The following is a 25,246-nucleotide window of genomic DNA, read 5'->3' on the forward strand; positions in this document are numbered from 1 at the left end:
ACAAACAGGACATGCAGAGGCTGAAGGTAGATGAGGCAAATGTCTCTGTAGGCCACTAGTCTGAAGCTGATCATGACCCCAGCAAGCTAAAATCTTCCTGGGATGTCCATCAGGAAAACCCTCTCCTCCTAACAATTTTGACCCCAGGAGACTGGGGCAGACATAGCGGCAATGCAGGAGTTGCCCTGGCTGTATAAAGCTCTCCAGAGACCTGTGCTAAGAAAAGGAGGTATTAAACACTACCACCAAGAAGTGCCAGGAAGAGGAGTACAAAATCTCCTGCGTGCTGTGGGACTGCCTCCAACGAGATCGCTGTGTGGCTGGCCTGTACCATGCACCGTACGTGGTACGAAATGGCAGCGCATGGAGGACTGACTCGGTCAAAACACTCGACACAGACCCTGAACAGCATTTGCAGACGGCAGGGATATCCACACCAAGCATGCTGGGGATGAAGGGTGCTGGCTGCACAGTGGGCAGGAGTGGCGTTTCACAGTGCCACCTTCTGAACCGAGTTCCAAAGAGAGAAGGCACAGGCAGCAAGCCTGCAGGAGATTCTACACAATGATGACAGATTTTCTTCAAGCTTGTGCTTTATTTTAGAAAAAAAGAGGCAAAGCTACACGACTGGGAGCCTTTTCTTTGAATATCCCTAATACATGCTTCCAATGAACTTAAAACCAAAGTTCCTGGGGAAGATGGGGAGGAGGGGATTCCGGCTTAGCTTCTCCTGGACTTCCACATGGATGGAGAGTTCAAACCAGCCCTGCCTACTCTTGGTGTCTGCAAACAGAAGCGAGTACTCAGAAAACCCTTGGATGCTACCGTGACATGAAAAGGCCCATGGTTTCTAGTCTTACGGGTTTTCCTCCCAGATCTACCAGGGTGGTGGGAATATTTGGAATATAATTATTTTATCCTGATAAAAATGGGAAATTTTGAAAGTATTCCTAGTTCCAGGGCTTTTGCCCAAAGTATATCACAAACTGAGGCAGAGCTGAGCGGTGAGCCCTTGTCCCCCGGATAAGGGAACTTTACAGGGAAGGTGGTAAGGCCATGAATGCTGGCAGCAGATAGATGTTATGTACTAGTGCAAACTCCCGTGACCTCTACTTTCACCAGGTGCAAATTCCTAGAGCTACAGGAATTTCCATGAACTGCACTGGCAACATCTGAGCTGATGCAGGACTTCAGGGCAGCAGATCAGCAACTAGCCCAAACTTGTTGGCAGTTCAGGTTTTCCACCAAAGTATCAAGTACAGGTCTTTAAGAAGTAAAATGAGATTTTAAAAGACCCTCAGTACTCTCGGGTGGATCCCATCTGGCCCCATAGACTTGTGAGTGTCCAGGTGGAGTAGCAGATCGTAAACTGCTTCCTCCTGGATTATGGGGGGGTTTATTCTGTGATCCATCCCTGCCTTCCAGCTCCAGGGGCTGAATACCCTGGGGATAACTGGTCTGATGGTTAAAGACTGAGGCAAAGAAGGCATTTAGTACCTCTGCCTTTTCCTTATCCTCAGCTGCAATGTTACCCCTGTGTCCAATAGAGGATGAAGATTCTCCTTTTTTTCTGAGCATCAGCAGAAGCTCCCTGTTCAGCCAGGCCAGTCGTCTTCCCTGCCGGTTTGTCTTGCAGCACTTGGAGACAGCCTGCTCCTGTGCCCGCAAGACTTCCTTCTTGAAGAAAGCCCAGCCTTCCTGGACCCCTTTGCCCTTCAGGAGTCCTCCCAAGGGACTCTCCCAACCAGTGCCCTGAACAGGCCAAAGTCTGCCCTCTGGAAGTCCATGGCAGTGGTTCTGCTGACCCCTCTTCTCACTTCACCAAGAATCGAGAACTCAATCATATCATGGTTGCTAAGCCCAAGACGGCCTCTGACCACCACATCTCCCACCAGTCCTTCTCTGTGAACAGGAGGTCAAGCGAGGCACCTCCCCAGTAGGCTCACTTACCAGCTGTGTGAGGAAGTTATCTTCCACGCACTCCAGGAACCTCCCAGACTGTTTCGTCTCTGCTGTGTTGTTTTTCCAGCAGACATCTGGTAAATTGAAGTCCCCCACTAGAAGAAGGGCAACTGATTGTGATACTTCCTCCAGCTGCTTGTAGAACACTTCATCTACCTCTTCATCCTGGTTGGGTGGTCTATAACAGACACCCAGCAGGATATCTGCTTTGTTGGCCTTCCCCCTCATCCTTACCCATAAGCACTCGACCTTATTATCAAAGTCGCTAAGCTCTCCACAATCAAAGCACTCCCTAACGTACAGGGCCACCCCACCACCTCTCCTTCCTTGCCTATCCCTTCTGAAGAGCTTATAGCCATCCATTGCAGCATCCAGCCATAAGAGTCACCCCGCCATGTCTCTGTGATGGCAACTAAGTCATAGCGACCCCACTGCACAATGGCTTCCAGCTCCTCCTGTTCATTGCCCATGCTGTGTGCATTGGCATAGATGCACTTGAGCTGGGCTACTGTTTTCACCCCCAAGCCTAGGCTCCTCTCTGATGGGCCTGGCTACATCCCCTTCCCCCTTCGAACCTAGTTTAAAGCCCTCTCGATGAGCCCCACCAACTCGTGCAAGAATCCTTTTCCCCCCTTGAGACAGCTGAACTCCATCTGCCACCAGCAGGCCCAGTGCCCTGTAAACCTCCCCATGATGAAAAAACCCAAAATTCTACCACTGGCACCAGCCTCTGAGCTACGTGTTAATCAGATGAGTTTTCCTGTTCCTTTCAGTATTATTCTTCCCTGCCGCTGACAGGACTGAGGAAAACACTATCTGTGCTCCTGAGCCTTCAACCAGTCGCCCCAGTGCCTTGAAGTCCCTTTTGAATGCTCTTGGGCTCCTCTCCACAACACCATCACTGCCCACCTCCACAACCAAGAGCGGGTAGTGATCAGAGGCCGTACCAGACCAGGGAGCTTCCTAGTAACATCCCTAACCCGGGCCCCAGGGAGGCAGCAGACTTCCCTGTGGGATGGGTCTGGTCGGCACATTGGGCCCTCTGCTCCCCTCAGAAGGGAATCTCCTACAACAGCTACCCTCCTTTTCTTAACAGAGGCAGCCATAATGCGTGGGGCTGACTGACTCTCCCTAGGCAACCCCCCGGACAGACCTTCGCCTACACCCTCATTTGCCTGGCCCTCAAGTTCCAGAGCCCCATATCTGGTGTGCAAGGGCAGCTGGGAAGGTGAGGGGGGCCGGGAGGGGATTCGCCTGCCGCCCCGAGCAGGGACCCATTTCCATCCTCCCCCCCATCTCTTAGGTTCCCTCCTTCTGCTTGGTGGCGAGAGGGTAGGGGATCCTCTGCTTCTTGTGGAGAGTCTTGCGGCGCCTGAGCGAGGCCGAGCAGGTTGTCCCCCGGGTCACAGCGCAGGCAGCTGCTGCCTCTGCTGCCCTCCCGTAGGAGTGCCAGGCTCAGGCATGCCTGCAGCCAGACCCGGACAGCTGCGTGCTTGTGCGGGGGCCCTGTCTGAGTTGCCTCGTCCCTTCCGGCAGCGGTTCTCAGAGGAGCGGAGACCACGGCCGGGGCCTCTCCCGTGGGCGGCAATGACCGCTAGCTGAGTTGCTCTTCAGAGCCAGGGAGGGGGCTGCGGCCTACCCGCGCCAACCGCTGCACCACGCCCCGCTCGCCGCGCTCCCCGGGGGCTCCTTTTGTACGTGCGGGGGGTTTTGCCGCCTTCGCTCTTGTCCCTCCGCGCCCACACTGAGTCAGAGGTGCCGCCCCAGGAGGCCGCTCCGTCCCGCTCTGAGGGGGGCCGGGCTGGGCTACCCTCCCTCTCCCTGTGCTTTTGCCCTCGCACCTTTTTGTGAGAGACCGAGGCAACTGCTGTGCGCTGAGAACACATCGATATGTTCTTCAGCACACCACATGCAGCGCAAACTCCGCTGATAACGTCAGGAAGACTTCAGGAACACGCAAGGGTGGCTTACCCCACTGAGAGCTTGTACAATCGACACCAAAGAACGGAAAATCCAAGTGACACTGATATACTTGGAAGATGCTCTTGTGACCGTGAATTTCTGGGAGCGCCTCAGTAGAAGAGGGTGCCCCTAGTGTGCTCTCTTTAACAACAAACTTCAGGTGAAACGAAACAAGTTTTAGGGGCACGTTATAAATTTCTTAACCTCTGTTGGCTTCTGCAGCTTTTTGGAATGAGGCGTGTCTTCAATAACCAGTTAACCCTGAGATATGTCCTAGTTTCATAACACAGGGCAGTCTAACAAATGATTGACTAATTCAGTCACATGATCCGACTTCTGCAGTTGAGCTAACATAGCTAACATACCCCTTCAGTATATAAACTCGGGCTCTGGCAGCCGAGGTCACTCCCTCCTGAGCCACAGAAGCAAATGGAGCTCCTGGGAGCAGGCACTGTTGTCCTCCTGGTTTGCATTGCTTGTCTGCTCTCTGTTGCAGCATGGAGATGGAGGTCTGGAAAGGGAAAGATGCCTCCAGGACCAGCTCCCCTTCCCATCCTAGGTAACGTGCTGCAGGTGAAACCAAAGCACTTGGCCAAAACCCTCCAGAAGGTAAGGCCACTTTCTTCTTCTCTCTTACTTCCTTTTGGGGGTGAGAAATGTGTGGGACCTGTGCATGGGGACAACCTGTGGCCATAACTTGATGAGCGGCAATCTCAGAGGAGCAGAAAAGCCATGGGGATCTCAGCTGCTACTCCTCACTGCTGCTGCCATTGTTGTTCAGGGCCTGATCGCTGGGAACCCTCTCCACACCCACACTTAGCACGAGAGGACAAAATCTCTACGTTGCTGGTCTGTGAGACTGCACTGCCTGCAGCGGAATGCAGCAGCAAGGCCGCTCTCAATTCCTCCTCCCTATCTGCTCCAGGGCCATATTCTCCCTTGCATTTTGACAGCTCAGTGAAGAGTATGGACCAGTGTTCACAGTGCACCTGGGCTCTGACCCAGTGGTGGTGCTGCACGGACATGATGTTGTGAAAGAAGCCTTGGTTGATCGCGCAGATGAGTTTGCTGCCAGAGGACACATGCCAATAGGAGACAGGGCTAACAATGGATTAGGTATATTTGCTGACTGAGCTCCTTCTGAGAAGTGAAGGGCTGAGGGTGGCTTTGGCGGATTAGAGGGGGAGCGTACCATGCGCGAGGGAAGACTGCGGGGAGTGGGTGCATCCCACCTGGAGAAGGGAAGGCAGAGTGGCCAGTAATTGCTGGCTTCCACCACCCAAAGAGGGTAGCAGAGAAATGAAGCTAGATTGATGTCGGCGATGAGCAGTGGAAGGGCAAGGGGCGACAGCCACCAGCTGCAGCAAGGGAAATTATGGGCAGATACAGGCGATTAATTGCTTACAAGGAGGTTGGGTATGTGGTGGAGAAGGCCAAAAGCAGGCAGCTGGACTACAGGACCTCCAGAGATTGCCTCCAAACCCCAGGACTCTGTGACACTACCATGTCAGTGCTCTCCCAGCACTCCCAAACCAAGTCCTTCCACTTCTTCTCCCTCTGCAGGGATTATTTTTAGCAACAACAAGGAGTGGTTAGAGGTCCGGCGGTTTGCTCTCAGCACTCTGCGCAACTTTGGAATGGGGAAGAGGAGCATTGAAGAGAGGATCCAGGAGGAAACTGAGTACTTGCTGGAAGAGATCAACAAAACAAAGGGTATTGTCCACTTTTAATATAGCTTGTGTTTGCCAAAAAGGGACTATATTAAGGGAGCCCATATCTTTAGCATAGAATTGAGGTTCCCATGTGTTTGGTCCATGCACCAGCTACCCCTCGTTACAAAGCAGTAAATAATTCTGTGATCATGTACTGTTCTTTTTTTGAGGACCTTCTGTATCGCTTAAAGACTGGGATCTGATATTTCCACTAACAACCAGAGCTCAGGTTACCCACAGTAGCCATAAATAGCCACAGTTTTGGGTTTTTTTTAATAGTTTGTAACTTTTCTGAAATCACAGGAACACCTTTTGACCCAACCTTTATGCTGGGCTGTGCTGTCTCCAATGTCATATGCTCCATCGTCTTTGGAAAACGATATGACTACAAAGACAAGAAGTTCCTGGCCCTGATGAACAACATGAACAACATCTTTGAGATGATGAACTCCCACTGGGGACAGGTACACTCAGTAGCCATTTCACAGTGGCAACATTCTCCCATGGAAGCAGGAGGCCTCCCTCCCAGTGAAGTCCCATTTCAGTCTTCTAACAAGGACCCCCTCAATGCTCTGCTGCACAGGAAGAAATTAATTCAAGAGCAAGAAGCACCCTCACCAATGGCGTTGGTGTTGCCAGCTAAGTGCAGCTTCCCCCTAGTCCTGAACACTCTTCTTCTCCACCTCTAAGGTTCCTCCTACTACTAAGCAAGCCCCTACCATCCTGTCAGACTCGTCAGCCTCATAGACCTTCTGCTTGGCTTAGTTGAGAGGGTTGTGGCCTTCCTAGGCTTTTTGCTAATATCAAAGGATGGGGCAACAGTCATGCTAGGGACCTTCCTGTTTCTTTCCTTCCAGCTCTACCAGCTGTTCTCAAGGATCCTGGATTACTTGCCTGGCCCACACAACAAAATATTCGACGAATTTGATGCTCTAAAAGCCTTTGTGTCAGAGGAGGTAAAGATACACCAAGCCTCCCTGGATCCCAGCTCCCCTCAGGATTTCATTGACTGCTTCCTCAGCAAAATGCAGGAGGTAAAGAGAGAGCATACACCTCCAGCTCATCCTTAAATGCACCTATGTTGAGCCCCCTTCTCTCTCCTAAGTAACACAGACATGGGGACGACCCCTTCCCAGGCAGGTGGGCTGTGCAGTGGGAAGACACCAACAATACCCCAGATATTGCCTGTGCTAGGGCTTATAGCTCTGGGTCTGCACACTCACCAGCCACTACCTGCAGCTGCTTGGACAGCAAGACCTTCATCTGCTCTCACCAAAACACGGAGACATTTGCAGTCTGATCTTGCAGTTCTTTCACTGGAAAGCAGGTGGCACAATAAGGGCAAACAGGCAGCTACATACCATTCAGCGCACAGCTTGAAAGAAGGTTGCTCTGGGGTTGAGCTTACTGTACAAAGATAGCATTGCAATGTTCCAGATGGCTGCTGCACCTTAGCAGAGAAATGCGTCAGCTCTAGGTGAAAAGGAAGGCCTGGGATGACACAAGAAAGGGCCACTTTTCTCAGCTCAGCCAGAGAAACAGCCCAGCCTCTTCCCTAGGAGAAAGAACATCCCAATTCCAGTTTCCACATGAAGAACCTGATAACCAGCACCTTCGACTTGTTCATTGCCGGAACTGAGTCAACTAGCACCACCATAAGATACGGGCTTCTGCTTCTTCTTAAATACCCAAAGATACAAGGTACCAGTCTGTGACCTCTTCCTCTCTAGCTATCCCCCTGGGCTGGGTGCACGTCTAACACCACATCCTTCTCCCAACTTTTCTCCCCGCGCGCTCTCTCTCTCGTATTTTACACAAAAACAGGCAGTGTCTGTTATTCTCCAGGGTGGCCATTAGAGATCCCTCAGCTTCACTGGCATCATCCTCAGCTGCACTCCCCTCACAGCCAGGGACTTGGCTGTGTCCATATCTTTATCTGCCAGTACTCCTCTTTATGCAAGCCACTAGGAGGACATTCTTTTCATGGGCCACAAGCGGAGCTGTGCTATAGTCAACACCAAGACCAACATCAGTTCTCCTGTCATCTGTGAGCTGTGATTTGTGGACAGCTTAGGGCAACCTGTTTAGGTAGGTCTGGTTTTATTTACCCATCTTATGGTTTGTGCCTCTCATGACAGAGAAAGTTCAAGAAGAGATTGACTGGGTAGTAGGACGATCACGAAGACCTTGTGTGGCTGACCGGACCCAGATGCCCTACACAGATGCGGTGGTCCATGAAATCCAGCGCTTCATCTCCCTCATCCCTGTGGGTCTCCCTCACACTGTGACCAAAGACACCTACTTCAGAGAGTACGTAATTCCCAAGGTGAGTGGGCCAGCTCCCTCAAGTTCAACAAGGTGGCAGCACATTTGCTCTTAGGCTGTCAGTTACAAGCCAGAAGCAAGAAATGCTGTGGCCTGACTTCGTTGTCATCCAGCCCTTCATGAAGGTTATACCCTCAGGCTCCTGTAGCTCACTTGCAATCCCTTGTTGCTGCTCCACGGGCCAAGACTGGAACAGTAACTCTGCCCAACACCTTTGCTCACTTGCTCTGCAGCTCTACCTATCTGTGGAAACACAGTGGGATCACAGAAAAACAGAGCAGTGACTCCTCACACAAAAGGCAGCAAAGCCAATGAACTGCTCACCACCATCCAGGAGAGCCTGTGCACGTACTTGGAAGCAAAGTCAGTCAGTGGTTATTGAGCACAGAAAGCCCCTGAGCCACAAAGTGCTGGAAGCTATGTTTGCATTCAAGGGAACAAATGCAATCTGTTTGCCATGTTCTTACATGCTTCTTGAGGCAGTCGCTGCTGGCCACTGCCAGAGGCAGGCTGATGGGCTAGAGGAATCCACAGCCTGGCCCACTGCAGCAATGCTCACTGCTCTTCTGGGTGACAGTGTACAGCGGTGGAACAGCAGCACACAGGCTGATGGCATTCTGATTTTCAGCTGCCTGTGTAAAATGAAAAGGCAGGACCCAGGGAACTGCTCAGCTTCCAGCAGAGGGCTCTTGTATCATCACTGCTGGATTATTTATCATCCCCTCCCTCCGCCCCCCCCATCAATGGCTGGTCAGAAAGAGGGAAGGAAGAGGATTGTGGCAGGATAAAACTCTCTGGAAAGGGGAAGAGAGCTTCAATTCCACAACCTTGTGTGTTTTTGCTTTTCGGGGCTCGCAGAGAAGGAGGAACATAGTGCAGCTACAAGTTCATTATTGTGAAACACTAAGAAAGAAGAAGAATTAGGTGGGGTGTCCCCAGATGACCAGAGCAAGGTGAGGATAAATGGTCTGAAAGTGAGAGGGAGAACAGCGAACAACTGGCCCTGCTGTGACCTCTAGCAGGGCTTCCCTAAAGCTGCCTCCTGAAAGGAAGGGTCCCCAAAGGGAAACCAAAGGCACTGGTAGGGCTGTGTTGGGTATCTCACTCTTGGCAGGCAGTTGGATTAAGTGATCTAACTTGCGTCCCCTTTGTGCTCTTCTCTTGTGTTACCTCAGGGCACCACAATCTTTCCCATCCTCAGTTCTGTCCTCCATGACAGTAAAGAGTTTCCGAATGCAAATGAGTTCAACCCTGGACATTTCTTGAACAAGAATGGCACCTTTAGGAAGAGTGAGTTCTTCATGCCCTTCTCAGCAGGTAAAGCACAGGCTTACTCTCTTCCTCTGGGGACCACCCTGCCTTTCCCTGTAACACACACTTCCTCTTCCCAGCATGGTCCCACTGGTGCATACCTGGGGCTCACTTCTCTCTGGGTAACTGCTCCCTGCTGTTCCCTTCCCCAGCTGCATCTCCCATCTTGTTTGGCCTGGTGGCTTCTCAAACCTCCTACTAGGAGTTGCTGATGTAATGATGTGAATGAGCCCCACAGACACTTCCTAAAATACCCATCACCTTCCTACACAACCACCAAAGTAATTCTTTACCAGCCTGACTTTCTGCAGTAGCTCCACTTTTCCCCAGCACGTCTTAAATACCACTCAGGCTACATGCAACCACTCACCGACCAATAGCCCCAACCCTCCGCTTTCTCATCTGTGCTTTACATCACCTTGCTCGCTCTCTCATCTTGCCTCCTTTGAGGCCCCCTCCATATTTAAGACTTCTCCTGCTCCTGTTCTTCCTTCACACACCCAACCAAACTGCCAAGGTTCTTTCTCCAACAAACTCCTCTCTTGCAAATGTCCTTAGTAGTCCTGACAGTCGTCTCACGGCTCTGGCTCTCTCTAGTAAATAAAGCTGCGCAACACATCTCCTTTGTACAAGGTCTGGTCTACTTGGAAACAGGTGTCGAGTGCTTTTTGCTGTTTTTATTTCCAGGGAAGCGAATATGCCCTGGAGAGGGCCTGGCACGCATGGAGATATTCCTGATCATGGCCACCATCTTGCAGAACTTTACCTTGAAGCCTGTTGTCAATCCTCAGGAACTCAACATAACCCCAACACTGAGTGGGACAGGCAACGTACCTCCTGCCTACCAGCTCTGTGCTCTGCCCCGCTGAAAAGCACAAAAACTCTCTCCACAGTGTCCTGAACCTGGCAACGCCTTTCTATCTCCCTTGCTGAAACCAACAGCAGGAGCATTGGCCCACCTTCCCAAGGCCTCCAGGAAGGCAGGCCAAACACAGGTGCGTGCACAGAGCAGACACCTTCAAAGCCTCCCAGAACTGCACCAGCACATCACAGGGAGGGCAGGGCAACATTACAGCCCGCTGTACTGACACGGGCTCATTGAGCGCAGCGGCCGCGTCAGACAGCTCACAAACAGGGCTCCCACGGCTGCCCGTGACCTGCTTCTCCTGCAGCACGTGTCCCATCAAGAGCAGCATGCTTTGCAGACGGACAGTGCTGCATGTGTGTACATTAACAACCCAATAAAGAAAAACATATTTATGAGGATTTGAGCAGTTATTTTCTTTGGGTTGGGGCAGCACCTGTGGCCAGCGCCCTGCGGGAAGGGCTGTCCCTCCTGTGGCAAGGGTTGTGCCTGCTTCAGCCACTGGACCCACTGGCCAGTCGCAGCACAACACAAGGTGGGAAGGCTCATGGTGCGGGAAGGGAAGGGGGTTCTGTGGCCTGGGGGCTACCAGCAGCTCTATCTGCCATTCTTGGGGCTGCCAGTCCTGCTGCCCACAGCTGGACAAAGGACAGCTGCAGCATGCCTCCTGAAGGAGAGCACTCCCTGCCCCAGCTCAGAGGCAGAAGCTCCGGCTGCTTTCATGCCCTCAGTGGGACTTCTGGCTGCTGCTGGGGGCTCCCCTCACTTCTTGGGTACTCTGTGGCCTAGCCTTCCCACAAGCTGGGAGCACCTTCCCTATCGCTTCTCTCTGTCCTCTTCCCACCATCTCCCCCAGGCCTTCTGCTCTCCCTGAGGCATTTGCCAGCACAACCCTGCCTGTCATTGTGGCTGCTCAGCCACAGTTCTGCAGCTGGAGTTGCATTCTCCTTCCAGTTTTCTTGGGCATATCACTTCATCTCACGATCTGGATTCCTTCTGCTAATTGAAGAGTGCATCCCTGTCTTTGCAGGCTGTTGCGAGGAGTTCGGGCACCTGAGTGACAGGGACACCAACCGGCTCTCTGGCTGCTCTTTCCTACCATCAATATCGCTGCAAGGATTTAGATGTTCTCTATTAAAATGAATTAACTTATATTTAGGACAGCAAAACCATCTGTCATGGTTTAGCTCCAGTTACTGGCTGAGCTAACCACACAGCTGCTCACTCACTCCCCCCATCCCAGTGGGATGGGGGAGAGAATCAGAAGAGCGAAAGTAAGAAAACCCATGGGTTGAGATAAGAACGGTCTAAAAATTAAAATAAAATAGTAATAATAACAATAATATAATGAAAAGAAAAATAATGAGAGAGAGAGTGAGAGAGATGAAACCTGGGGACAGAGGAAAAAAACAAACAAGTAATACAACCGCTCACCACCCACCGACCAACGCTGCCAGTCCCCAAGCCGTGATCGCTGCTTCCCCCTGGCCAACTTCCCCCATTTAATATACTGGGCATGACGTCATGTGATATGGAATATCCCTTTGGCCGGTTTGGATCGGCTGTCTTAGCTGTGCCCCCTCCCCTCCCAGCTGCTTGTGCTCCCGGCAGAGCATGGGAAGCTGGAGAAGTCCTTGACTGGTACAAGCACTGCCCAGCAACAACTAAAACATCGGTGTGTTATTGACATTATTTTCATAACTAAATCCAAAGCACAGCACTGTGCCAGCTACAGTGAAGAAAATTAACTCTATCCCAGCTAAAACCATGACACCGTCTCTCCCACAGCGCTTGGGTACTCCAGGAGAATCCCCTTTTGCTTCCGCATCTGAGAGGCATCTTTGCAAACAAGTTCTGTCCCTACCCAAAGTCTCTTTGTCCTGTCCTCTGTAGAATTTAATGTATGCACAAAGGGAAAACTCTCTTGTTCATAAACTGCAACCGTGTGACCCCTGGTGTCCAGGAAAAGGATTGTGTCTGTTATTTCTGGCCCCAGCCACTATTTGGTGCTTTTCTTTCAGTGATAGGAGTGGATGGTTTTCATAAATGGATTCCACCACAGATGGCACTTTTCTGGGTTTCTTCATCCTCATGGGCTTTGGATACCTGGTTTGTGGAGTTTGTCTGGATCTTCATTTAGATAGATATTTGTTGTCCCCTGCATCATAGTCATATAAAAGTCCTAGAAGCAAAAGATAATTTCTGTGACAGCTGTCACAAGGTACTCAGAGGTGCTGTGAGTACTGCAGAGAATACAGCATGCAAGAACTCCCGCCTCTTTTTGGAGATGTTTGGCAGTATTTTGAACAAAATGTCATATTTGCTCATGTCAGGTTCATCCCTCCTTCTCCCTCCATTTCTGCCTGTGCCGGATGCAGCTCTAATGCCTGTGTACTCTAAACCAATGTCAAACCATTGCTATGCTCTCATCTGGGACTGCATCAGATGGACAGACACACAACCAGAAACAGCAATCACGCAGGAGCCCCAGGCAAGCGTGGGGAGGGAGCTTACTGTGAGCGCTCCGTTAGCCTAGGGCTACCCTTAAAGCCAGGTCTGCGTTTAGTAACTTGCTCAGCGGCATGTGTGATACGTTGAGAATCAGTTAACAGATGACTTACGTCTGGAGGTCTGGGAGGGAACGATTCATATTAATGTTCTTCCTGTCCATCAGGATGTTGATTTGTCTGAAGCAATGAACAAAACAGTGGCAAACAACATCTATCTACAAACAACTGCATAAGAAGCACAGGGCAGTGAGAAAATGTTCTCAGGACATACTCAGGGGATAAATAACCACATAGGGGACAATATCAGGGATAATATCCAACATACTTTAAGCTGGATGCCAAAACACTCTTTCATTTTGAACAATCATAGAGCCCACAGTGCCTGCCCATGTGAGTGACCTTACAGAGGGGAAACCTCAAAGCCTGAGCCTTTACTAGAATATCCAAAATTTGTCTGGCCCTTTAACATAGGGCAAACCCCTCACTTCCACATTTACATCCAGGGGAAAAAGAATAGAGGTTTACCAACAACAACTACAGGGAAATCACCTCCCTCAGTACTGTTACAACTTACTTTCTGAAGTAAGGACACATAAAGTTCCATGCAAGTTCTAAGGCTGGTTAAAAACATCAGTAAAGTGGCCGGGCAAGGGCCTGTTTAGGTAGCCTGTCAATGTCTGGCTGCCAGAATGCTTTGTGGCTTTCTTCCTCCATGGCAGGTTGACTCTCTCTTTGGTGGTGCGGGTGCTTTTTCACCTCAGAGGAAGGAAGTGTGATGCTGCAGAAACTCCTGACTCTACCCCAGCAGTGAGAAGGTAGGCAAGGTGTGAAGACCCACCCACCCCAAGGGCTGGAACACAGAAAAAAAGGTGACCAAACTATACATACTATGAATCACCTTGGCAGTATTTCTGCAGCTAAGGAACACCATTGTGGAGTGAGAGGATCCCTAAATGACTGATTTGCTGTGGGAAATGGCAGGGGAAGCCACTGAAAAAGAGTGGCGATAGATTTTTTTTTTTTAAATTTCCTGCTAGTTAACAGATCACCTGGAGGTGCCCCTTCAGAATTTTCATATGAATTTCCCTTTTATCCTTATGAAACTGCAACTCCTAAGCTGAGGTCCAGCCTTTGAGGGACAGAATAGAGAACGTCTGAGTGCCTAGGGATGTGGTCTTGAACTTCCCAAGAGCTTCAGAAGGTGTTGAATCAGGTTTCCGATGTGGAGGCCTAGGCTAGGAAATAGCAAGGCACCCAGGAGATGGAAGGTAGTCACCTGATTCCAGCTGTAGTTCTTCCACTGGAGAACACAGACCACCGCCAAGATGACTGCAAGGACCAAGACCAGGAAGCTGGGTATCCCTGCGGCTACTCTGGCCACCCAAGGCTCATACTAACTCACAAAGACAGACAAGTCAGGGCAAACTCATGCAGTGGGATCCGTTAACTCTGTGCTTAGCAGCTGAGCAAGTGGCTACCATACCACAGCAAGAAAAGCCAACGCAAGGAACAAAACCACAGCCCCAGATCAAAACAGTGGTGTCCAGCCCAGCTGTGCTGCATGCTGAGATGGGCAGGGGAAGCAGAGTTTTGATTTCAGAGGGAAAACGTTCCACACGATCAATTGGATTAGATAATGAAACAAACTCTTACCCCAGAAGAACAATCTGCCTGGACAGCTGTGCTTCCAGATGTATGTGCAGAAGTCTAGAAATAAGACGGTTATAGAAGATTTACAAAAAAAGTGTTTCATACAAAGCAAGCAAGGAAAGAGGTAAAGCGAGCGGTTGCAAGACTTCAACAGCAGCATGTGGTCGGTAACACACGGAGCACCCAGCTGCACTCCGCGGTCACAGCCTGTACTTGCCAGTCATAAGCAAGAACCCGAACTCTGCTCCTTCCAGCGATGGCTCTGACTGAATGGAAGGAAAATATGTTTTTCCTCAAGAAGAGGATTGAGGCTGGAAAAAAGCACACACAAGAGATAAGCACACATATATGCCAGAGAAAGCTGGGTTCAGAAGGAAAAGCAGCACAAAGGGAGTGGGAAGTCCCAAGAAGAGGCGTGCTTTTGCAACACTCCGCGCTCTGTCTTTGCCACACTACTAGAGGCCGCTGGCTGCCCGGCCTTGCCTGGAGGATCAGTTGGTGCCTTGGCTCGCAGAGGCAACATACGCAGCGCGTGCAATGGCAAGCGTGCTGTACCCCAAACCAAAACCATCTGTCTTTTTCTATCCATTGCTAAATGTCACACCCAGCTCCAAAGGACCAGCCAGCTCCAGCAAGGAAGTCCATCACATAGGCAGTGATGATGGAGGTGCCTCTCCTGTCGTCCCCTCTGCCAGGCTGACCCACCATCTCAAGCTGAGGTTGCTCCAGCTGAGGGCCACAGGACCCAGCACACACCCCAGAGAGCCGTGGGGAGCAGCCTCTGGGTACAGCTCAGAGCCATATGTGCCTCCTCAAAGGGCACACGTCAGCCAGGTCTCCTCTGGCCCCTGCACCTAACACATGTTCTCTGTAGTCAAGAACAGCCATGATCAATCCTCACATCCATCTTTCAGTAACTCAGTCGCCAGAAAAATTGCCCCTCCCCATTCTAAGACAGGTTGTGGCTGGACCAATTGTCCTCGAGGACTATAATTCAGCAGGAAAATGCAACTGATCCTTGGCTGGGAAGATGCAAAACCAGAAAGGGTCTCTGTGTCAGAACAGAGATTATATTTCATAGTACAGCAAGTGCAAAGGTAGGACTAGAAAGCCCAGATCTTTGCACGCCCACAACTTTTTGTGGGAAGAGGGAAGAACCCCATGTCTTTTAGCAAAGAATCAGCAGTGATGCATATCTTAATTGAGTGGCAGGACATGTGAAGGACCCTCTGGTAACTGCTGTGATGGCTCATGGCCTGCTCCCCTCTTTACCCCCTCTCTCACCAGGAGAGAACAGAAATGAAATCTGAAACAACATTCACATGCCCTTTGGTGAAAGAAGGATGAAGGAAGTTCAGCTGCATTACAGGCTCAGCAAACTCACCTCTCCTTGGAGCTGCTCGTTTCTAAATAAACAGCAAAACAGGCACAAACGCAGGAATCTGGGTACTTTACGCCTCTCACCTGTCTTTACTGCTACAGTATAACATCAGTGGCATTAGGACAGTCTATCAGAAGATCCAAATCAACACTCACCCATAAAAGCAGCAATTTCTCTTCCAGAATGCCACCCCCCCAGCTCCTACAGAGAACATGATGGTGAGTAGTCAGCTGACCTCCATCCTATGCAGTGTACTTACTGAATATACAGTTGTGTTGTAAAACAGTGAGAAAGAGGTGGTTGTCTCCTGCAGAGAAATAAAAAAAAAAAAATCAAAACAACCACCACCTAAGAAAACCAGAACTGCATATTAGCAACTGGGAGATGCCCCTGGCCTGATGTGGGAGTGAAGCGCTTCTGAAGTGACTGGAAATGATGGCATGAGAACATGCTAATTTGAGCTGAACAGGGAAGGCATGGTAGTTCCTCCAGAGAAAACAAAACCCATACCGTCCTGAAGAAAGGTGACACGAACTGGTTTGCCTGAATTGTTTATACCATGTAGGGCCTCTGAGTAGTCAGGGCCTCATCATTTAATGTGTTTACCCTGACAGCTCCCCAGTGAGAAAGGGTAAGGCTGTTTAACCCCACTATGGCTTAGGAGGTGAATTAGAGTGGCAGCTTGTAAAATAGCAGAGGGACTTGCACCTGCAGCCTTTGAGCCCCAAACTAATCACATGCACCTGCTCCTTTTGATTCAAGGGCAGCTGAAAATAATAGAAACACAGTAAGTCATTCCTAACTAAATTGTTTCCACTCATAGAAAGGGAGGTATTCAGAAGAGGCTCCTCTAGATGTGCTGTCTGTCTATCTGCTGGGATATAGAGACTGCTATCCGGAGGAATGCAGAAAGAGGTTTGAAGACTGTTGAAAACTGCTCTTAACCTCTCTTGCTGTTGCAGCTCTGCTGCTAGAAGCTGTAGCGGATCCGTTACACAGTAAGCTCTGTGGGCAGCTGCCTGCAGGGACTGGTGCTAGTGACGGTGTTGGGAATGGTACTTCAGAGAGGCTTAGCTTCGGGGGGGTGTATCAGGACAAGCAGTACAGGAACCTCTCCTTCACTATAACCCAGGGGCATATCTGCATGACACAGCTCTTTTAAGACAGTTAGGTTCAGCATTATTCCTGAACCCTAGCCAGTGCCAGAAACATGTGAAAATTAAGTAAACTGGAGTGAAAGAGCAAAGCTGCTGAGGCCTTCCTTGGAACTGAAACCCTGGAGCTCTGGAAGGTAACAGGGAAAGGGTGAAAGAGAGGTTTGCTTTGCGTCCACAAAAAGCTAGCAGAAAGTTGTCCTTTTCTGACTGCAGGAAGCTCTGCAGCCATTCACCAAGTAGGGCCTGGTTCCTTCAGAACAGGGAGCTCAGTGCAGTGAAAGCTTTCCAGTAAAAATCTGGATGCTGCATATTATGGAGAAGGACGGCTCAGAACGCAAGCAAGCTATGAGAGACTTGCCTCAGCCTAAGTCCCGCAGCCTAGGAGCAGGGCACATCACTGGGCGTTGAGGTGCATCGTCCACAGCAAAGTCAAAGAGGGAATGAGTTACTGAAAAGTCTGGAAGTCGTCCTCCCATTATGGGCTCCAGTGGAGGCCTGTTTAGAAGCATGGCCTTTACACGCAAGCTGTGGACATTGTACCATAAGTGTAACCTTTGAACGGGTCAGCTTAGGGGACCACAGATGTTGAGAAATGCCTGAGCATGCAGACACAGCTAGCAACCAGTCACCAAGTGAAAAGGATCTCTTCCAAACCCCTTAGACGTCCAGGTATTGCTGCATCCAGGCTGCCAGCTGGGAGTGAGATACGGCAGAAACATTTCTCACCCAAATTTTCTAATGTGCCTTCCTTGAACTTTGTCACTGAAACACGCCTTTGTGAACAGCTGACCTGTTAATGTTTGTTTTGGATTTTCATACCTGCCTCTTCTCTGAAGCTGTAGATTTAGTTTATTTCCTCCTTCTTAGTTAAAGACAGCGCACTTAACAGACTTCATTATAATTTCCAGGACTGTGCACGCAGGTTAAATGATAGTCTGAATAGAAGGAGCCACATAAAGAGTACATTTACATACGGTCACCTTTCTGTGCTCAAGTTATTTGTGAAACTCTATTTGTGTGTGCAGCTGACTATTTACAAGTTTAAGTTGCCAGCCAGGAATAGGTCATAACCTTACTGGTAGCTCTTGATTTGAGTAGAAATGTTTTTCCTAGCTTATTCAATCACAGTTCCAGACCAGGGTTAAATACTTAGCTTTTTAAGGTGGGACACTAGTAGGCAGACTGTATGAAGTAAGCCCTTATTTAAAGAAAAAGCCTGTTTCTGCAATTTAATCTCTAACAGGTGATTTGCAGGGCACTGGGCATTTGTGCTCTCCTCTGAGCTGCCTTTACTTACAAAGTGAGGGTTTCAGGTTATCTTATTAAGACTTTTGTATTTGGAAACCAAAGTGTCTAAACTGCTATGAAGCAAATACAGAAAATTCTACCAAGACACTGAGAAGTAGGCTGTTTCTCTCAGCTGTACAAAGTTTTAAAGCCACTGTCTCAAGTCATTTGCAAACATGGATCAGTATGCAGGTTTTGATGCTAGCCACATCAGGAGAGACAAGGCTGTCAATTACTACTGACTTCAAATTTAGTTCAAATAAAAGAAGCGGAGGGCACTTCTAATCCTCCTGATTAAAACTCTTGATCACTGCTCTGAAATTTTGAAGTGTATGTAATTCAATATTGTGAGATGTCTATGCCTAAACTGCCCCTGCTTTTGCTCATAGATTGCCCTGACTACTCCAGAATGATGTTTACAGGGCTCTGAGTATCGGTGACCCTGATCTGAGTCAGGCAGATTTCCCAGCAGCATTAACTACAGCAGCTACTGTCTGCCAAGAGCACATCCTGGGTGAGAGAAGGCCTTATACTGCAGCTGAGGGAAAAATAACTGCTTTACTCCCTTTCCGCTAGCTGTTCTCACACTTGCCCAAACTGCTTGTTCACGGTCATCTCTGAACATCCCTGAACTGCCTCCCCTCCTGGAGCCTACACAGCGCCGGGGGTAGCACCTGGCCAGCTCCTGGATGGAGCTGGGACAGTGTATGTGCTGGTCACTGGGTAGGGCCGTGGAAGAGAGAAACAAAGGGAAATCCCAAGGGGATCAATATGGGGAAGTGAAAGATCAACAGAGAGGCCAAAGCCACCAATCTATTTCTGTTTATATGCTGTTAACAAGTAACTTTGTGCTGTACTCCCCTAGCTTTGCTGACAATCTAAGATGCTTTGAGAACATGTTTTCGGTGAATGTTCACGGAATTAATTAATTATTAAATTTCAGAGGAGAACGTTGCTTTAGCCTCACAGACAGCTAGCTGCTGGGAAGGAGGATGTTTTGCTCCTGGTCACTCTCACTTGCCTATTTCTAAACAGACAGTGTGTGTTGGAGCAGGTATCATCTCCCAGGGCAGGAAATCTCCTCAAGCAGGGTCTGCTGCATGATCCAGGGCACAAGCCTCTTTGCTCCAACCACCCTAAGACCAGATGATACCTCCAGGACAGAAAAGCTGGGGTAGATGCTAAAATTCCAAGCAGGTGCCTGAAACATTGCACTGTAAGGAAATGCAGAGCTAACAAAGGGGCCAGCTTGATCGATCTGGTTGGGGCAGAGAACAGGAGGGATAAACAGTTCCCAGGGAGCTTTTCATCCAACACCTAAGCGGTCCCTATGGCCTCACCTCCCCTGTACTCTGACCTCCCCCTGCTACTTCCATCCAAACAAGACTCAACAGACTGGACAGGATGATTCCCACTCACCATTTTGCTCTTCTCCCTGAGAAATCCCTGCATGCGATAACAGCAGACCACCCAATGCCAGGGTTAGCGCTCCTTTTAGGGTGAGCTGCTCTTCCTGCTAAAAATCGCACTGCAGACCTGCAAAGAGGAAGAAACAATGGCATTTCTCTTGGGCTGACTCAGACAACCTGGCCGGGTCCCAGCACACCTGACAGAGCCGGGTCCCCGCCAGGGGCAGGGTCCGGCATGCGCCGGGGAAGCTGGGCTTCAGGGTGCTGGGGACTCCGCCTCTTTGCCTGCCCCATGGCAAATAAAACTGCTCTGGCTCTGAGAGCCTGTCTAATATGTACCACAGGTGAGCTTGAGGGGAATCCTGGTTTTGCTTGCTACGGCTCACACCTTGTCTGCCAGGGCATGTTCCCTGGAAGCACCAGGACAAAGCGGAGGATTTCTGCTGGTCTGGTGCTGAGACCACTGAGCCTATCTGGTCTGAGGCATCGTTCTGGGTCTGAAGGGTGCTGCACCGCCGGGCCCTCATGTTTTTAAAAGACTAAGAATCTTTGGGCAGACAATGGATATTCCCTTCAATATCTCATATGTGGTGACTGGATGGTCCTTGTTGCTTCCTGGAAAATTAAGTCCTCTTTCTAGAAATAAACAGAGAAAACGAGGAGCAGCCATGTCACACAGGACTGGTGGCAGACAATCAGTGTGGAAAGAGGCATTAAGGGAACGTGCTAGCTGAACAGCAAGGAAGATACAAGCCTGCAAACGATCTTTACACATACAACAGGTAGATTGTGCACGCAGTAAGAATCTATCTCGCTGTAATTGCAAATGTCTGTGGGTTTCTCCAACAAACAGCTCTGTCCACTGTTCATATTTCACCTTCTACTTTACCTCCTGTTTCCCACTGGCTTCACTTGGGCTGCGTCGTTTAAAATGTTTCAACATACCTTTGGACTGGATGCTCTGTGTGACTGAAGGCTCCCTGGCCTTTTAAAAATGGGAAATTATGTCCACCAGGTGACTTGACTGTCAGCCTTGAGGGCCATACTGTGCCACGATACGCTGGTGCAGGAGGCTGCATCAGGATGCTTATTCCTTACTTCATCTCTGTAGTTGTTTTGCCTTTGGGAGCAGCTGGGAGGAAATTAAGTCACCACAAGAGTTTGAGTTGCTGCAACACACAACAGCACAGGAAATGTTCTGGGCGGTGGGACGTGCATGAACCGGTTATGTACTGGGGAAAGAAGACAGACGTGCTCCTTAGCAACCAGGGCAGACATCAAGCAGAAGACAGAAAGAGGAAGAAAAGCATTTTAGGTTCTGCCTAGCTACTTGAACATTTTGCTGCCGCAGTGAGAGTGCAGACCACAGCTTTGCAGTAAGGAACATCTGCCTCATGCTCATCCTGCTGTCCTCTGAACAGGAGTTCATTTCGCAGGGTCTTTAGGACCTGCTGCTGAAGGCTATACCCTGTAGTGTAGTACATGAGCCTCCACTTTCTATGCGTACTTACGGACTAATTCCTAGATCCCTAATGTTTATTGCTGCAGATCTGCATCTCAGCTCACTAAAGCATGAGTGCATAAGAGGAAACACACCGATGTAGCCCTTTGGCTGACCAGCTTGTTCCTCTGCCCCACTTCCTAAATGATCTCTTGATTGCAAAAACTAAAGGGGCAAGGGAAAGTCGCTTCCTGCAGAGAGTAAATCCCAGCCAGTATTCGCAGTAGACACAAACAGTTGACGGAACAAGCAATGTGTTAAGAAATTTCCCCCACCTTGAGGAAGTGGTAAATGCATCCATACAACAGAACGTGCAACTGAATCCACAGTCTTTAATGAATGCAGAGACTCGTTCTGGCCACAGGTACAGCTGTGATTACCCCTATGCCCTCCTTTCCTCCCCCTCTTAAAAAAAATCATTTTAGTTAGTAAAATGTAAAACCACACAAACACCACAATATGTATACACATGTTAGAGGGTCTGACACTTTCTTCTTCTTAAGAATTTTTCACACATTTAGAATTATTGACTATGAAGCCCAATCTGTACAGCAGAAATATTCTACAGAGATCATTGGTTGAAATGCACAGTACAACAGTTGTGAGCACACTGTCACAAGAGACACCTGCATGAATGCTAACAAGCGTAGTAGGTCCATCAAACCACATTGCAAGTATCAGCAATGAACAGGTCTAGGGAAGATGGGAAGTTACCAGAACACAGAACAGAGATGTTAAAGTATATGGGAAGCCGCTACAGCCACTTCTCTCGAGTCATTGCTCCCATTAGAGAGCCAGGAAACTTGAACTGCTGCTTGCCACCTGAAACTTTCCTTCTGCTTCATGGAGATTGGTGTCATGCTTTTATTTCCAGACCTGAGCCACTGTGATTTTGCTTGAATGGGGGCAAGGAAGAGGGAAAACACAGACCCCCAACTAGCAGAGCTCACTTCCCCAGACCTGCGTGGTCAAGCAGCTTGAGTTCAGAGGTCTTGCCTGTAAAAAGGCCACAAAATTTGAAAAGTCAAACAAAACAGAGCTAAAAAGACCACAAAAACAGAAGTAACATGGTTTTATACAGCCTGCAATAAAGCTATAGTCAATGGTACAGTATTGTTCACATGACACTTATTAAGGCTTTGACTACTGGTATTCTACATGCACATTTTATATACATATAATCTTGTGTGTGTGTGTATAAATTACTTTATTTTTCTTGTTCTAAGCAAGAAAATATTTTCATGATTTGCTTCTCCTAGTATTCACAATACTTGGACCGTATTCTGTTCAAGGACTTCTGGAGAGGGCTGGGTCTATTTATTATCCATCTGGAAATGCCCTCATCTCCAGGAATGTCATTTGTGCCTGACAGTGGTGCTGGCCCCACACCTCTCCACAGTCATACACCAAAGAGGAAGTGTCACCCTGGAGCCTGACAGTATATTGGTTATGTAAACATAGTAATTCTTGGATTATAAATACTTTATTAAAGCTAACATACCTCAGCTTTTAGCTCATAATTGCCCATGAGTGCCTTAATGAAATATCATTCAGAATAAAATAGGTTTTTTTCTTCTCTTTTTTTCCCTTCCCGTATCAACAGCTCAATTACAGTGGTTCTCCCAAAAGCAGAGTTTTTTCTACTTTTTCCAAAACAAGTGCCAAACTACCTGTTAACTCTGCAAGCCCATGGCTTGGTAGCTTCCATATGCTTCCATATGCTTCCATAACTGCAACACAGAGCATGTCTGAGCCTTATAGCTCAAAGTGCTTAAGTCATCATCTCATTTGCACCCCTGCCATGAAGTTAAGAGACTGGGCCATAGGCCAGCAAGGAATGGGGAGGGAGTAGAAACCATCAGAGCTCTTCTATTCCTAGTCCCATGCCTGGAGCTTGCATGTGTTTGACAGGTTCCCAGAGCTCACCAGAGCTGACCTGTAGCATGTCCTGTGTCCCTCTGCCTCAGGGACACCCTGACTATCTCCGGCCCAACGTTTCCTTCGGTAGGATGCTCCAGCTAGCTGATGTTGCAGAGCACTCCTAGGTTGCAGCAAGGAGCCCTGGGGAGAGCAGCTCAGCTGCACAAAGGAACGGCTCCCAGGGAAGTGGTACTAAGGAAAGGAAGCAGCATAAAGAAGGCTGAGAAAGCAAACATGGTTTGCTTATTTAAGATATGAGAGGTTCCTTATTTAAGATAAGGCCTGGACAGCTGCCACAGCCCTCTGAGCTACCTTGCCTGGTGGTACAACTGGAGCACACTGTCAGCACTCCCGCTGCTAAGCTTTGCCACCATCACATAGTCGTGTCTTGCATCCCACCCCAACACTTCCCTGTCAGCCACCACCCTTCCCTTGGCCACTGTGTCAAAGTACTTCCATTCAACATATACCATGACAATTACTGCAAATCAGGCACTGGGCCCTTCTCGTTCACCATGACCCAAGTTGCTAGCAGCCCTAAAGAAACTGTCACTGTGTCCCTGCCTAGCTCTCAACTCACACCAAACAAGACAATAACTAGTTGGGACAGGAGTGATGGAGTTCCAGCCATCTGGTTGTTCACTTATTGCACAGAGTATTTTGGGCTACTAGGGGAGAGTGGGCAACTCCCAAAGTCCCTTGAGAAAATCCTACTGGCGACTGTCCACATCACCTGCTCCAGAAAATGTGTTCAGACAGCTCGTGCGCACAGGATGCTTGGGAAATATCACCTAGAAACAGGATTCGCAAGAGGCAAAAGCTTTTCTCAATTCAAGCTCAGTCTTCACTCAGCCCAGTGGCAAGCTGTGCAAAATACAATGTTTGTGCCCTGGCAGCTACGATTAGAAGACAATTTTTGGTCCTGGGTATGTTAACAAGAAAGGGTCACGCTAATAATTGTAGATGCAAACCTTTGAGACTGGATTTAGTTTTAGTTACAGCAAATGTGGTATACTGTTTTTGGCCAGGTGCATAGAAGCTTAAAAAAAAAGACAAAGATCACAGTTAAATGTCTCAATCTTCAGATGGGGAATGTCTGTACGGAGCAGTCAAACTACTTTCTCATGTGCAAGGCGTCCTGAAATTTGGTACTTATGTACTGGGCGTGAAAGCCTTTCTTGTTGATGGTGTCGTCTGTATGGAATCGAATCATGATGGAATCCCCTGCAGAATAGATTTCTTCCAGAGGCTGCAGAAGAGGAAAGAAGACAGCACAGAGTGATCAAGTCTGCAGGCCTAATAACTCTCAGCACCACGATGCTAGAGTTTAGGCTCACAGTGAAGACAGACTGGCCAGTAAACATGAAGACTGAATGCTCAGTACCTCCTGTCCTGCTCTGACTTCCTGAGCGTGTTTGCTTGCTCTTTGCATACCTGCGTTTTATGTTCGAAGACTGATGCCAGTCCACTCTTCAATCCCAGTTCTTCCAGCTGTTTTTTCACAGGACTCCCTGAATATTTTTATTCCAGTCTTCTGAGTTTGCCCTAATTTGTCCTTATCTTTTCAGAAAATGACACAATCCAAACTGGACGCTGTTTGGCAGCTGAGGATCTCCCAGGGCTCATTAGCAGCAAAATAACTCAGCCACTTGTCTTCCATGATAACTCTGGTTATCCCCCCCACTGTTGTAACCTGCTACGACCTCCCTGTGCTTCTCTGCAGGGCCAACACTTTCCCAGGCATTCTCCATTTGTCAGTGTGCAGGTAGGTAGGTTACTACCCTGCTGCCCTGAACCTCTTCACACAAGCTGCTATGCCTTTGTTTATATTCCAGACCGTTTCCCCAGTTTGTGAGGTCTGCTTTCACACACCTGCTCCCTGATTGGCTCTTTTTAAATTCAGTAAGAACCTTCTCCATTTCATTGCTGAAGTCCTAGAGAAATCAAACATAGACCCTCTAATTTTAAATACCACACACCATTGCTCATGCTAACTCCTGTTAATGGGGACACAGATAACAGTTTAGAAGACAGCATGCCACCCTAAAGTCAACAAGCAGCTCTGCATGTCCCTCCACCCTTTGCCCTCGCATGGCTGCAATGTGACGTGGCTTCAGGCAGGAGGTAAATGAGGATGAAACTGGCCTTTGGAAGGTGTTTCCCACATTTACACCACGGTTTTGTGGCAGGGCTGGGGAACAGCAGCACGGCAGTCCTGTGCTGCTGCTCATGGCCCTGGGCTAACAAGGGAAAGTCAGTCGGCAAGGTTTTCAGACCAAGTCTGTGCATCAGAT

General features: G+C 49.0%; 2 protein-coding genes across 14 annotated transcripts in view; one reads left to right on the forward strand and one right to left on the reverse strand.

The window, feature by feature from the left end:
* The first annotated feature begins 4,310 nt into the window (after positions 1–4,310).
* Positions 4,311–10,535, forward strand: LOC142063719 (cytochrome P450 2C9-like). The gene is made up of 9 exons (XM_075107775.1): positions 4,311–4,533; positions 4,878–5,040; positions 5,488–5,637; positions 5,940–6,100; positions 6,494–6,670; positions 7,196–7,337; positions 7,775–7,962; positions 9,137–9,278; positions 9,960–10,535. Exons 1-9 carry the CDS (start codon positions 4,354–4,356, stop codon positions 10,139–10,141), a joined length of 1,485 nt encoding a protein of 494 aa, XP_074963876.1. The 5' UTR covers positions 4,311–4,353; the 3' UTR covers positions 10,142–10,535.
* An 893-nt stretch (positions 10,536–11,428) lies between these two features.
* Positions 11,429–25,246, reverse strand: part of TLL2 (tolloid like 2) — a 106,340-nt gene continuing 92,522 nt past the window's right edge. For 2 of the 13 annotated variants that reach the window (XM_075107774.1, XM_075107760.1), the window contains 5 exons: positions 19,542–24,201; positions 14,301–15,985; positions 13,924–14,040; positions 12,759–12,872; positions 11,429–12,319 (listed from right to left, as the gene is read on the reverse strand). In XM_075107774.1, coding sequence (XP_074963875.1) covers positions 24,067–24,201 — 135 coding nt within the window. In that variant the 3' untranslated portion in view covers positions 11,429–12,319; positions 12,759–12,872; positions 13,924–14,040; positions 14,301–15,985; positions 19,542–24,066. The remainder of the gene's footprint in view (positions 12,320–12,758; positions 12,873–13,923; positions 14,041–14,300; positions 15,986–19,541; positions 24,202–25,246) is intronic. The other 11 variants (XM_075107772.1, XM_075107770.1, XM_075107771.1 and 8 more) reach the window with 11 other exon arrangements.

Source organism: Phalacrocorax aristotelis, chromosome 12 (assembly GCF_949628215.1).
Source record: "Phalacrocorax aristotelis chromosome 12, bGulAri2.1, whole genome shotgun sequence".
In the NCBI taxonomy this organism is placed as follows: Eukaryota; Metazoa; Chordata; class Aves; order Suliformes; family Phalacrocoracidae; genus Phalacrocorax; species Phalacrocorax aristotelis.